Source organism: Salminus brasiliensis, chromosome 4 (assembly GCF_030463535.1).
Source record: "Salminus brasiliensis chromosome 4, fSalBra1.hap2, whole genome shotgun sequence".
Taxonomy (NCBI): domain Eukaryota; kingdom Metazoa; phylum Chordata; class Actinopteri; order Characiformes; family Bryconidae; genus Salminus; species Salminus brasiliensis.
In genome coordinates this window covers 37,976,815-37,990,004 of record NC_132881.1, presented here as the reverse complement: position 1 = coordinate 37,990,004, position 13,190 = coordinate 37,976,815, and the positions used below count along the sequence as shown (strand labels likewise).

Genomic DNA, 13,190 nt, shown 5'->3' with positions numbered 1-13,190 from the left:
AAAAGTCTTAGACCTAAAATGCTAGCCTAGAAAGACACTCATTGGTTTAAGTTAGCATGATTATATTTGCACAGCCGTTTGCATTTGTAGGATTTTGAAAGAAAATGTGGAATTTTAAATAGGAACAAATGTATTGTGAAATATTCAATAATATATCAAATCTGGCCTTCTTTGGGCTCAGAGTGGCTCAGTGGTCTAATGTACTACCACTATGGCCCGGGGGTCGTGAGTTTAAATCCAGAGCCATGCTGCTGTGCCATCAGTGGCTGGAGTCTGAGAGAGCACAATTGGCCATGCTTTCTCTCCTCTTCACTCTCAAGCAATGGTGGGTGCTGGGGACACCTCGGCAGCAGTCCAAAAAGAGGTGGTGGCTGGCTTTGCGTGTTTCAGACGAGTCGTGTTAAGTCCTTACCCTGGTGGTGTCAGAAGCATTGTTAGTGCTAGATGGAGTTACAAATGGGTGGCAGTACCAAATTGGGAGAAGAGCAAAAAATGTGATAAAATAAAATTGTGGCCCTCTTCACAGACCACCCTCTAAACTTATTTAATTATTTTAAACCTTGCACTATTTTAAAGAGGGATTTGGCTGACTTTATTTAAATGTACAGATGATTATTAATTATTAATTAATATTTAACCTTTTATTACATTCTAAAGAAGGTTATTTAGTAACCATTTACAGAAAACAATGAAAGATAGCGGTGTATACTTGAAGCTATAGAAGTGAGGAATTCAATGCAGTTCTGTGGAGATTAAGTTATAAGCAGTCACTGCCAGTGGTTTTAAGTGAAATGCGTCATTCTAGATATACTTTGAGTCTGAGTGGTTCACAATAGTTGTGCTTGGACCCACAGGGTTTAATGCCTTTGCTACTTTGCAAAAAAATCCATTACATTCATTGACTTAAAATGTTACCTTACACCTGAAAGATGGTTTAACAATTCTTTTTGGATGTGTTTTCAGCCTAAAACATATAGATTCTGGTTGTTTTGAATGGTATGTACGGTATAATGGCTAGATAACCACCAATGTAAAAAAAATCCGCGTAGATTTCTTGATTAATCATTAAATGGCTGAATGACTGTTTTTATTTCCAGGATTAAACAATTCAGGCATCATTTAAATTCGTATAATTCCCCTTTAATACAATAAGAAATCATTTTAGATTAAAACACATTTACTGAAATGTATGGTAAACAGGTGTAGCTTCAAGAGCTGTAATTCATTATTACAGTGGTGTCCAATCTCAACCACTGAGAGACTGTACGTGTTCTGGGAACCCAGTTTTGTCCTTGTGAAGTGAAAAGAATGTTAGTTCAGTTTCTTCCATGTCTTTTTATTTCCCAAATTGTGTCCTACAGTGTCCCAAAATCTATGTACGATCCATAACTCAAGAGCAAAACTCAAGCTTGGGTTATTGTTTAAGAACAAAAACAGAAAAAAAGAACCACATTTCTATAACAGATCTTCTGCTCACTCATCTTTTCAGGGTGATCCAGAATGAACAGAGCTGTAGCTACTTGCTGGGTATTCCTGCTTCTGTCTGCTTTCCTGTTTGACCAAGTGATGTCCAAAGGTGGCAGAGGGGGCGCCAGGGGTTCTGCCCGGGGAAGTGCGCGGGGAGGCCGTTCGTCACGTGCTCGTGGCTCATCCTCCGTGCGGGTGGCTGGAGCCGCCGCAGCAGGGGCTGTGGTTGCACTGGGTGCAGGTGGTTGGTACGCTTCTGCCCAGCGCCGACCGGACGACAGCTCAGAGCGTGGGGATGATTATTACAGCAATAGAACAGACTGGGAGCTTTATTTAGCCAGGACATCAAGTGCGGTGACCCATGAGTTCACATATAGCGGACTGTTCTCAATATTGCTGCCAGTAAACTTTCTGATTTCTTGAGCGACTCTGACGTACAACTTCGCGAGCTTGATGAGCTAAATCCTATAAGTAACTGTGCAATTTGTATTCGTAAGATTTGTAATACAGTGTACCCTGGGTGTTGCACTTCACAGAGCAGAGAGGCGACGGAGGGAACCACAATAACTGACGATTGGCTTACATACTGGCTTTTATGGAAAATAATTGGTTTGGTTTATGTGCGTGCATATGTGGCTTCACCAGAAGCAGTAGCAAATAACTGTAAAACCTACATCACTTATGCGGATCATATCACAACCCTCAAAAAGCTGTTAAAACCGTGTCTGTTTTGCTACATTATTGTTGTATGTGTATGATGTGCACAAAATGTGTGCACAGTGTCCAGCTTGAATAAGTAGTAGGTAATCAAATAATCCACCTGTAAAAGCACTATACAGGTGATTCATTTAGCTAGTTACATAGAGCACACTCCTTTAGATGGTTACTTACATAGATAACACTTAGTAAGGACACATGTGTCCATTTTTCCGTCCTGCATTGTATGGATGTGAAATCCCACTGGTTTGTACATTTTTACACTTGTAATAATAATGATAGGATATTGTTTGTTTTGAAGGTTTGTATTTTTCTGTAAGATTTTTAAAGTAAGTTATTGGCTGTAATCACCAAAAAATACCAGACAACTTTCTTGAAAGGTTTATAAAACAATAGGACATACACTATGGACAAAAGTATTGGGACCCCTGCACCTTACACCTACAGGCACTTTTATGATATCCCATTCTAAATGCATAGGCATTAATATAGAGTTGCCGCCCCCCCTTTGCAGCTCTAACAGCAGGTCTTGAACTCTGCAGCTATTAAGCCAGGAGAGCGTTGGAGGCTTTTATGCACCATGTGCCTCAGCATTCGGTGATCCCGCTCTTGAAATATTTAGTGAGGGAGGAATTTCATGAACTGACTTGTGGCGAATGTGGCATCTATCTACACTGATGTGTGTTAAGGCAGACTGCATGGCTAAGTGCTTGATTTCATACACCTGTGGCAATGGGTCTGAATGAAGCACCTAAATTCAGTGATTAAGAGATGTGTCCCAAAACTTTTGTCCATATAGAGTATGTTTCACCCAGATATTTAATAAACATAATTTTAAAAGGTTTACGATGATTGATCAATTTCATAATTATTAAAATAGCTACATATTTTGTACAGTAAGAGACTGGTCATGTCTCGTGATAGTATTTGACTAAAGTTAAAACTCTCAGTTTAATATATTAAGGAAGAAATGCCTAGAACGACAGCAGCTTTGTCTATATGTGTTTGTGATTTGACTGCTTAATTTAGTTGTCCTTCAAGATGAGTATACTCAGAGTGATGTGACTGGGTCATATTTTTCTACTACTGACCTCCAGTATGGTTGCCCAAAATGTTTACAAGACATGAGTTATTCTTTTTAAATGAGAATATTCAAGGTGCTGTTTTAATATCACATAGGACAATCTGTTTAATGGAAATCGATATTTTATTGTTCTTGTTTTTGAATTGTAACAATGGTAAATACATAGAGAAGTTTGTGTGTGTCATATCAGAGAACTGTACAACGTTGAGTAACAGCACCAAAGCATCTCCTCTGCAATAGAATTTAGTTAATCTATTAAATGCAAGTACCTCTTCATTCCGCAACATCAAACCTGCTGTAACCAGCTGTATATGAGTCTCTTCTTTAAGAAGGAACAAGTGTCTTGGTTTCTCAGTCAAGCATGACTTTGCCAAGCTCTCCTTTCCGGAAAGCTCTGATGAAGTCATAGGCTGCAGCACTGTAGTTCGGAATTTTGATGGTGAGGTCACCTACAGATTTAAGAGTACAGTGAACTGATGGTAGGCAAAGACCACAGCTTTATCAGTTTTGTGTTTTGCATCAAGTCTTTATTGTTTTAAAAGGTTTCATGACTGAATACCACAAGTCACTGTTTAAAATAATAGTTTTGACTGTTTTACTGAACCACTGTGTATGTAGTTATGGACATGTATCAGCGCAAGTGTTCAAATTGTCAGAGACATGATGTTTCAGCTGCTCGACAACACCTACTCACCTATTCCAGTAATAGCTTTTACACGTTGAGTCTTGCCTAACTTCACAGCGATACACTTCAGCACATGCTGAATATCATCGCATGGTCCTTCCAGGTCATACCTTTTCACATAGCTGGAGAGACAATAGTAAATACTTATAACATGTTGGTATTATATTTTTTTTTTACAGCAATATTTGCAAAATCATACATGTATGAAATGGTTTGTCATAGTAAACCTTTATTCTTGTTGTTTCTTGTGGTGTATGCAAATAATTGCCAAACAGCAGAGTTCAACCTACCCAAATCGCTGTAGTCTGTTCAGTGAAAAAAGCAAATAATCTGCTATGATATCCTCGCCAACTAAATGGTCCAATATGGTACCTGTTGCCATACCAGAACCAAAACATACATTTAAAACATTATCAGTTACACTGAATCAGCTTAAGTTATTTGTTGTTGTTAAGAACCTGCCACTAAATAAAGTCTTACCACATAAAGCAAGCTTCATCCCAATTTCAATGTTCTCAATCTTTGGAGGCAGCACTCCTGGTGTGTCAAGCAAATACATGAATGGTCTTTCACAAACCTGAAAACAAAAAAACAGCATGTATAGGAGGGCAAAAAGAACATCAATCACCCTGACCCTCACCGTGCTCATGACATTTTGTAGCAGTCCAGAATGTATTCATCAATAGCCTTCCCGCTGACGGTCATGACATTACAATGAGTGGTAGCTGCTTATTTTTTTTATCATAAAACAAGGATGAATCAGTATAAAATTTAACTATAATTTGACGCATTGATAAATCTAGCATCTGGTCAGTTGGCCAACCAATCGTCATAGAAATTCACTGACAGCAAAGATTAACACACCTGAATTTGGGTCAAGACAGCTTTGGTAATTCCTGGTTCACCTCCAACCCTTGAGGCTTTGCCTGAATCCAGAGAAGGTTGTTTAATGTTTTTTTCTACTTTGTCTATTTAGAAAATATTGAGAAATCTTTACAGAAGACTAAAATGCATAACATACCTTTCTTTAAATTTGTTCTTCTCAAAGCATTAATCAGTGAAGACTTCCCAACATTTGGCACTCCAATCACCATTAGGCAGTAACGTCTCTCCTAAGTATTGATGTAAAGGGAAGATGTTAGTAATAAGTGTGAAAAGCCATTGATTATATAAAGAAAACTGAAAACTATCAAATATTTGGACAGGCAACAGTTTCAACTGAAATAACTTAACCCAAGGCTCCCTATTCATTTATCAATCTTAAAACATATTATTCAGTAATCACTATTAAACGATTATGCAAGTTTTATATTCATTACAGTGAGGGTTTGAAGTGTAGGATTTTAGTAAAAATAGTGAACAATGTATAAAAACACCAATAAGGCCATAACATTAACACCACCTCCTTTATTCTATACTCCACACTGTCCATTTTATGCTCCACTTACCCTTAATCAGTGGTCACAGGAAGCATACAGGACACTGCTGACTGGATATTTCTTGTTGGTAGACTATTCTGAGTCCAGCAGTGACACTGAGGTGTTCAAAAACTCTCAAAAACTACTGCTACTGCTTCCAGCAACACTGCCATACCAGTGTGACTGCAGTCAGTGCAGTCACTGAGAATGACCCACCACTCAAATACTACCTGCTCTGTGATGGTCCTGTGGGGTCCTGACCATTGAAGAACAGGGTGAAAAGAGGCTAACAAAGTACGCAGAGAAATGATATAATGAACAGTGAGTGAAGAAATAAGGAGGTGGTGTTATGTTACAGCTGATTGTGTGTTTGTCATGCAGGCCGCCAAATAATACTAAGATCATCCATTTTGCACAGCTCACCTCTTCCCTGTGAAAACGTGGGGCATTCTCTATTAACTGGGTCACAAGAGGAACTACCTGCAACAAAACAGAGAACATTTACCACAGAGTAAATTGAATTTTGGGACTGGCTCAATCACTCCGAATTGATCAATTTTTGCTTTTATTTGGCTTACCTTTTTAACACTCTCATCACGTTGCCTCAGGCAGTCTGTGAACAGGACGTTCTTCACACCATCTCTCTCGAGCTGTTTCAGAACAGCCTGAAGGGAAAAGAAGATCAGGGATCAGGGAGAATATTAACATGCCTTGCCAGAACAATTGCAGAGATATTATAAAGGGTAAATGTGAAGGAATGGTCGGATACCAATTTTTTTGACGTGTCTGTCAAGTCCATCTTATTTAGTACAAGTAAATGTGGTCGGACATCAAGATTCTCCTGAAACAAAGGATTCCTTCCAGAAAATGGGATGTTTGGTAGTTAAGGAAACTTGAATGCTACAGATGATCATCCACCTCACATACAGTTTAACAAAAAAAAAAAAAAAAAAAAAAAAAAAAAAAAACACACACACATAACAGTATTAAATATCATAACTATTCAGTTATACTACCTTAATCATACAGAGTATGTGCTTATACTGCAGTACGAAGCTCCTAATGAAAAATATTGTCTGGTCGTAATCTAAACAGTAGCTTTTGGAGCAGCTTTTACACACCAGACCTGCAGGGAAGTGCGTTACATTTGTGCAGTCGTAAAAAGAAAAAATAAAGGATATTCTTGCATCATGGATTTCTATGATGCAGTCTACCTTCTTCAGACTGGCTCTCATTTGCTTGAGTCCTAACAGGAGACACATTCAGGTGGTTATATTAACAAAGCACATTGAAATGTGAAACCTGGTACAAGGTAAGGTAAGGTAAGGGTGCACGTATTTGTCACTGTACACTGTACAGCGAAATGTGTTCTCCGCATTTAACCCATCTGTGGTAGTGAACACACACACACACACTAGTGAACTAGGGACAGTGAGTACACACACACCCAGAGCGGTGGGCAGCCAACTCCAGCGCCCAGGGAGCAGAGAGGGGAAAGGGCCTTGCTCAAGGGCCCAACAGTGGCAGGTCACTGTGAAACTGAATTAAGTGATTAAATGCAGACCCTATAGCTCCTGATTACGGTCCTACATTCATACAGTCATACATTTTGTGTTAGTAGTTTCTTTGCTGTCCATTTAAAAGGACTTACTCTGTCAAGCATCTTTAATTATACTAATAGACGATGATAGATGATGATAGACCACACCTATCAAACCTGCTGATGAACTGAAATGATGAGCTGAGTCAGGTGTATTTGAGCAGGGACATCACCAGCCCTCCAGGGCTGTAATAGGAGAACCCTGATCTGCATGAACACAGAGACTCTAAACCCATGTTCTCCATTAAAAAAACACTCTCTCCGAGATCATGGTCAAGAGAACTTCACTATGAAGATGATTATAAAAGTATTAATTGGCTTTTATTCATATTTACATCATTAAGTGGCTGTTTCTCTGAACACTGTCCATAAACAGACTGACTGATGGGGGAATAAGTGAACTGTCTTAGACGGGAGACAAACCTTTAGCCATGTGTCCAGGGAACCAGTGCGCCACATCTCTCTGGCCGAAATCAAACGCCGTCCTGAAGGCGCTGAGTGAACACGAGCTGAGCCTCATCTCAGCAGATCCACAACAACCACACCGAGCTTCAGCAGGTCAGCACCGAGCAACACACACCACCATACTGCTCTCTCTCCTTACCGCTCCTTTCACACACCAGACCGTATGTGTAATATACAGATGTAGAGAAATAAATATACACAGAACTGTCCTCTGCTAGTTTCACTAATGTCTCCTACTGTTCTTCTTCTCCTTCATCTTAGGCTGTAAGCTCCTTATCGCCACCTATCGCGTTCTAAGGGACCATGACCCATAAACCATATATAAACCATTACACACACACACACACACATATATATATATATATATATATATATATATATCCCAATGTCCCAATGTCCTCCTGTAGGTCACTCACAACTTGTGATTAATCAGAATTAATCACAGAATATTGTTTATATATATATATATATATATATATATATATATATAATTACAGATTCATATTTTTTTATATATATTTATTTATTTCTAATTAGCAAAACCAACACACTATTGGGTAATCGTAGAGAGTGTTCCATTAGTCTTGCCTTCACACAGACTCCAGTGTCCAGTGCATGGCCGAGAGAAAGGTGGAAGTTTAGTAATCTCAAAATCATTGCATGTCAGAAGGCTATTCATTTTACATCTCCATGCTGGAACGTCACCCTCTTCATTCACTTTTTTCAAAAAGACCCTTTTCTCACACTTAATGTCTTTTGAGCTTAACTCATTATTTACTTATATTGTTTGTCTACTTCTTTCCTTTTATCATATTTTATATTAATTTTATTCTTAATATTAGTGCACTTCTAAGCCAGCAAAGAACTCCATAAGCCACTGCAAGTTTTATCACAGTATGATGTTTATTATACTATGAAGCAGCAGAGAAATAAAACAAAATCCCAATCATAGAGAATACAATGGTAAAATATTCATGTATTTAATACATTAATAGCTGAGGGCTGAAGTTGTGTATTTGACACTTCAAAGAGATTGATCGATTGATTGAATTCACTGCCATATGCAAGAGCAGGCAATGCATGCTGATATGCATCACACTGAAACTGAGTAGAAACAATGCAATAGTAAGATGCTATTACATTGTATGACCTACTTTTGGCCTCTGAGGTTGAATAACACCAATGGTTGCGTGTTTTGCTCATTTAAATCAATGCAAGGATTGAACATGGGATAGACAGGTCCCAGAAAATCAACAGTGAATGAATGGAGCAGTTTCAGTGTGTCTGCATCGTAGAAAGACAACGTTCCCCTGTGGAAATCCACCCACACCCCAAGCTTCTGAACCTTCAATCTCTTCGACAAAACAGTCTCCTCAGAACCATTACATACAAGATATTTTCCATTTCCATGATAAATATAGCAAAATGCTTTGTTTAAGACGTTACAGGAAGGATGCATGTCCTCTTTTGCTTTGGTGTCGGGCCCATATGACAGACCAATTAGCCAGTATGGTTTCTCCCAGACTGCTACCTCCCAGTAGTGGCAGCCACTGGAAAATGCCTCTTTGGCCCTTATGCTGTATTCAGTTTGGGTTTGCTCTGTAATGCCACCCTCCTGGCTTGCCTGTTTGCTCCAGCGGACATCCAGCATGTCTAAGGAAACATCCAGCTTTGGATGAGCTGTCTCTGCATCTAAGTGTATTGCTCTGAGGTCTGAAAGGAGGCAAAGTGTAATGTTAAGTTACTCATTGAACATTTTATCAGGTCCATATATCATATAGCTAGATGCAGTTTACAGTTACTGACTGTAGCCCTGTCAGTAATGTTGCCCTGTAGCCTATGTTTTTTAGCCCTTCTCTCCTCAGCCCATCTCATTCTTCATTGAAAAGGGATCACCATAGTTTCAGTGCTGAACACAGTTGGGTGGTGGACCATCATAAGCTCAGCAGTGATACTGACATGTTATGGTTGCACTGATACAAGTGAATCAGACACATCCAGGTATTGTCATGTGGTCTGAAACTGATTACTGATGAAGGGCTACTCTAACTGTACACCTTTAAAGTGTCCCGACACTGTACTGTAATCATGTCTAATAAAGTGTTTAGGACCATTAATGCCAGCTATGTGTGGCATTAGAATTAGAATTCATAGATTCATACTTAATTTCCAAATCTAGTAGATGTACGCACTTGTCCATAGCCTCTTAGTGTTCTGAAACACAGCTTCACTCAAGCTGTCAGCCAGCTGTTCCACTGTTTCCATCTTGTGTGAGGTGGGGTTTTCCCTCTCCACTAATAACAGCGGGCCTAGTTCCATTCTTGATCTGTGACCATGATAAACAACACTGAAAAACTGAGATTCTGAAATCAACAGTATACAACAATGAACACTTAAATATATTGAGTAATTCAGGTAATTAAAAATAAATAAATAAATAAATACTGTTCAATATAATAAAACTTGTGATTTCTGTGATGCAATTATGTTTGACTGTAGATTCTAATATTATTTTTTTTCATAACATCATTTGACTAGTCAGAATCCATCAAAACTGTATATAAACTGCACTTTACGTAAATGTAAATGTAACTAATTACTACCCACCTGTATTGTCTGTAGTTTTCTATTACATTTATTAAAAAATGAGGGTGTTAGAGCATCATGGCTGTTGTTTAGATAAGGAAACCAACCATATATAGGACCCTCTTTTCAGATTTTTAGGCAACATTATATTACAGTGTTATGCAAAAGTGTGGGCACCTCCAGTCAAATTACATGTTTTTGAAGTGTAAATGAGTTCACATCCTCTACAGAGACACTTCTGTACATTTTAAAACATAATTCCTGTTTACTAGCTTAATTTAATATTCCAAAAATAATACACTAAATGTGACATGTGCAAATGTAATAGGACATACATATTTTATAATTTTCTGAAAATATATAGAGACTTTGTCTAAAATTGTAGAAACATGTTTTTTTGTAGAATGTTTTTTTCTTATAGGTGCTTTGTTTACTTACTTTCACATAAAAAAATAACAAACTATGTCATTTGACCTGGGAATAGGACTGTATGTAAGAATTCCAGAACTGTCTTGTCAGTATGCAGTACGTACCCAAGTCTTTGCATTTTGAGTTTCTGAAAAGAATAATATCAGGGATAAGACATCAATAATATTAGATTCGAACCAATACATTTAAAAAATCTGAATTATATCAAGAACACATTGAGAAAAACAGTGTTGAGCACCTGCAGGAATTTTAGATCGTTATGCTCTTGGAGCAGAGCTTCGCCTGCACTCTGTAGAGCATTAATGCTTTTGATATGGGACTCATAAGACTCTCTCTTGGACTGCAGCCACCTGTTGGTATAAAACTCCTCTGTTTCTAAAATATCCATCATTAGCTGCTCATCTTTTTCAATCAGGGCCTTTACTTGTCTGTATTTTTCAGATATTCTGACCCGGTAGGCCTCTGCAGTCCGCTGGAAAACATAAGATATATACATTTGAGGAACCGTTACAGTTATTCACATTCTGAAGTTGAATCATAGAACTGATCTTTTCTCTTTAAAAGTACAGATGACAAATAACTAAATGCATAATGGATATTTAATTTACACTGACCTTAGCTTCTGAAAACAGTGGGTCCAACTCCTGCATTGCTCTTTCAGCCTCATGTCTCCTCTCCAGCAGCAGGGCTTCTCTTTCCTGCAGCACTTTCTACAGGAATCTCAGAAGGATGAAAAAACACAATCAGGGTCTTTTTTTTTTAATTGCCATATGCTCTAGAAACAACACAGTGTCAGAGTGTGGTACAGACCTATTTTTTTTAGTTACCCCTTAATGCAGAAAGGCTTATCACACACTAAGGTGTATTATTCAGTAACTACTGAGACTTCTGTACAAACTGGTGGGGCTTTTCTCTGGTAATAGAAGTTTGTAATAACACTTTCAGCCTGATGTCGGCCCATAGACTTTTTAAGGGGTTAATGCAAAAGAGTAAAATAGGGCAACAACTACATTCATGGTGAGTAAAATAAAGAAGATATAATCAAAGTGCTCCACTATTAAATTTTACACACATTTGTGACATTAAGTTTTTTAACAACTTTGTACAAAATAGTCAGTTTTTTAGCCCTATCTCTTCCACTGAAGCCTGCATTCAGAAGACTCTCAAGGCTCTGCTCATCACAGGCTTTTCATGAACATGTGGAGTTTACGCTGGGAACACAAGAGGGACATACCAAATACTAAGACATTCTGAAAATTTCAAAGATTCTACTATCATTCAAATTGTTATGCTGAAACGTGTGTTTAGATGACTTGCTTTGTTCATCAGAGGTGTTTGCATGACCTTCTGAAGTTCAGGCTGCCATTAAAGCAAAGAAAGAACACACCAGAGAGGGCAATTTGACTTTGTATCAAATGTTGTTATTGTGAGTAACAGCATAATTTTCTATCATGGATATGGCAAATGATATGAACACTGACCAATTTAACATTTCATTACAGATAATATAATTAGTCATGTTTAATTGGATGAAATAAAGCACATTTAAAAACAATTCTGACTCAAAATTACCCAACCTATTCACTAGTATTTTCCTCCTCTCAAATGTAACCCCCCCCAATACAAGCGCAACCAGCCACCACCTCTTTTGAAACTACAGCCTATGCAATATCACTGGGCAACCAACACTTGGAGGAAAACACTGCACCGGGTAGCGGACACCCGTGCCGGCCAGCATCAAACAGAAGTGACTTGGGGGGAGAGGGAGCCATCTACACACCCTGAGAGAGAGCAAGACCAATTGTGCTCTCTTGGGCTCCGGCTGCTGATGACAGGTAGCATGATCTGGTATTCGAACCAGCGATCCTCGGGTCATAGTGGCCTGTGTATATCCGTGTTTAATGTCAATGATTTTATGTCACAGACATGCTGTGTTCACACAGTGAGTATTAAAAAAATGTGTAGTTAATTAACACTACATTGAAGTTGATTATTATCATTAAAATACCAGTTAAAATAGTACTCAGAAAAAGTATGATGTTACTGCCCATATTCCCCACCCCCAATGCCATGTTATACAAAATTAAAACGATATAAATATAAAAATTATATATTTTTTTAGGTTACTCAGAAAATAAATAAATACATAAACAGTAATCAGTACTAATTTATTTAATGTAACACTAAATTATATATAATATTAACATAAATTAATTAAAATGTATTAATATAATTCATACAATTATTTCTTGACTAGGCCTGACATTGCAAAACTTTTATCTTAGCCAATGGCAGCATCCAATTATTGCTTATCTTTTATGCCATTTTATAGAGTGATATTATCTTACTGCATAGGCATATCATTTTTTTTAAGTAACTTCATAACTTAAAATCATGTCATTTCATTTCATACGATCATTTTTTAATTGTAAAATGTCTAGAAATATCTTATAATACTTATAGTACAGTATGTTAACAGGTGCTTTCAATGCATGCATCACTTAATGTCAGAACAAAGTCGTAGCAGCAATATAGACCATGTCATACCTTAAAGTCTGAGCAGGCTTCTTGCAGCTGGACAACCCGGTGACCCTTATGTGATCCCACCACCACACAGAGAGAGCAGACTGCGGCCTGGTCATCCTGACAAAACAGTTTCAGCTCCTCACTGTGCTCCCCACACTTAAAGTAATGCACATCCTCAGTCACTTCAATGAGTGTATGTCCCTTAAGAGTCTC

General features: G+C 38.0%; 2 protein-coding genes across 2 annotated transcripts; one reads left to right on the top strand and one right to left on the bottom strand.

Moving 5' to 3' along the window:
* The first annotated feature begins 1,500 nt into the window (after positions 1 to 1,500).
* On the top strand, positions 1,501 to 1,890 carry sprn (shadow of prion protein). The gene has a single exon (XM_072677195.1). The coding sequence runs from the start codon at positions 1,501 to 1,503 to the stop codon at positions 1,888 to 1,890; it is 390 nt and encodes a 129-aa protein (XP_072533296.1).
* A 1,482-nt stretch (positions 1,891 to 3,372) lies between these two features.
* Positions 3,373 to 7,681, bottom strand: mtg1 (mitochondrial ribosome-associated GTPase 1). Its single transcript, XM_072678317.1, has 11 exons — positions 7,395 to 7,681; positions 6,553 to 6,617; positions 6,141 to 6,245; positions 5,950 to 6,036; positions 5,795 to 5,851; positions 4,975 to 5,065; positions 4,818 to 4,879; positions 4,434 to 4,530; positions 4,244 to 4,325; positions 3,963 to 4,075; positions 3,373 to 3,717 (listed from the first exon to the last, which is right to left on the bottom strand). The coding sequence occupies exons 1-11, from the start codon at positions 7,489 to 7,491 to the stop codon at positions 3,620 to 3,622; spliced, it is 954 nt and encodes a 317-aa protein (XP_072534418.1). The 5' UTR covers positions 7,492 to 7,681; the 3' UTR covers positions 3,373 to 3,619.
* Positions 7,682 to 13,190: the final 5,509 nt, after the last annotated feature.

Bases quoted from the DNA above. Each gene is read 5' to 3' on its own strand.
- mtg1 (XM_072678317.1), bottom strand. From the start codon at position 7,491: ATGAGGCTCAGCTCGTGTTCACTCAGCGCCTTCAGGACGGCGTTTGAT. The intron at 6,618-7,394 runs GTTTGTCTCCCG...GTCTCCTGTTAG, and splicing joins CCCTGGACACATGGCTAAAG to GACTCAAGCAAATGAGAGCC. The intron at 5,066-5,794 runs GTGAGCTGTGCA...ATCAATACTTAG, and splicing joins CACGTTTTCACAGGGAAGAG to GAGAGACGTTACTGCCTAAT.
- sprn (XM_072677195.1), top strand. From the start codon at position 1,501: ATGAACAGAGCTGTAGCTACTTGCTGGGTATTCCTGCTTCTGTCTGCT.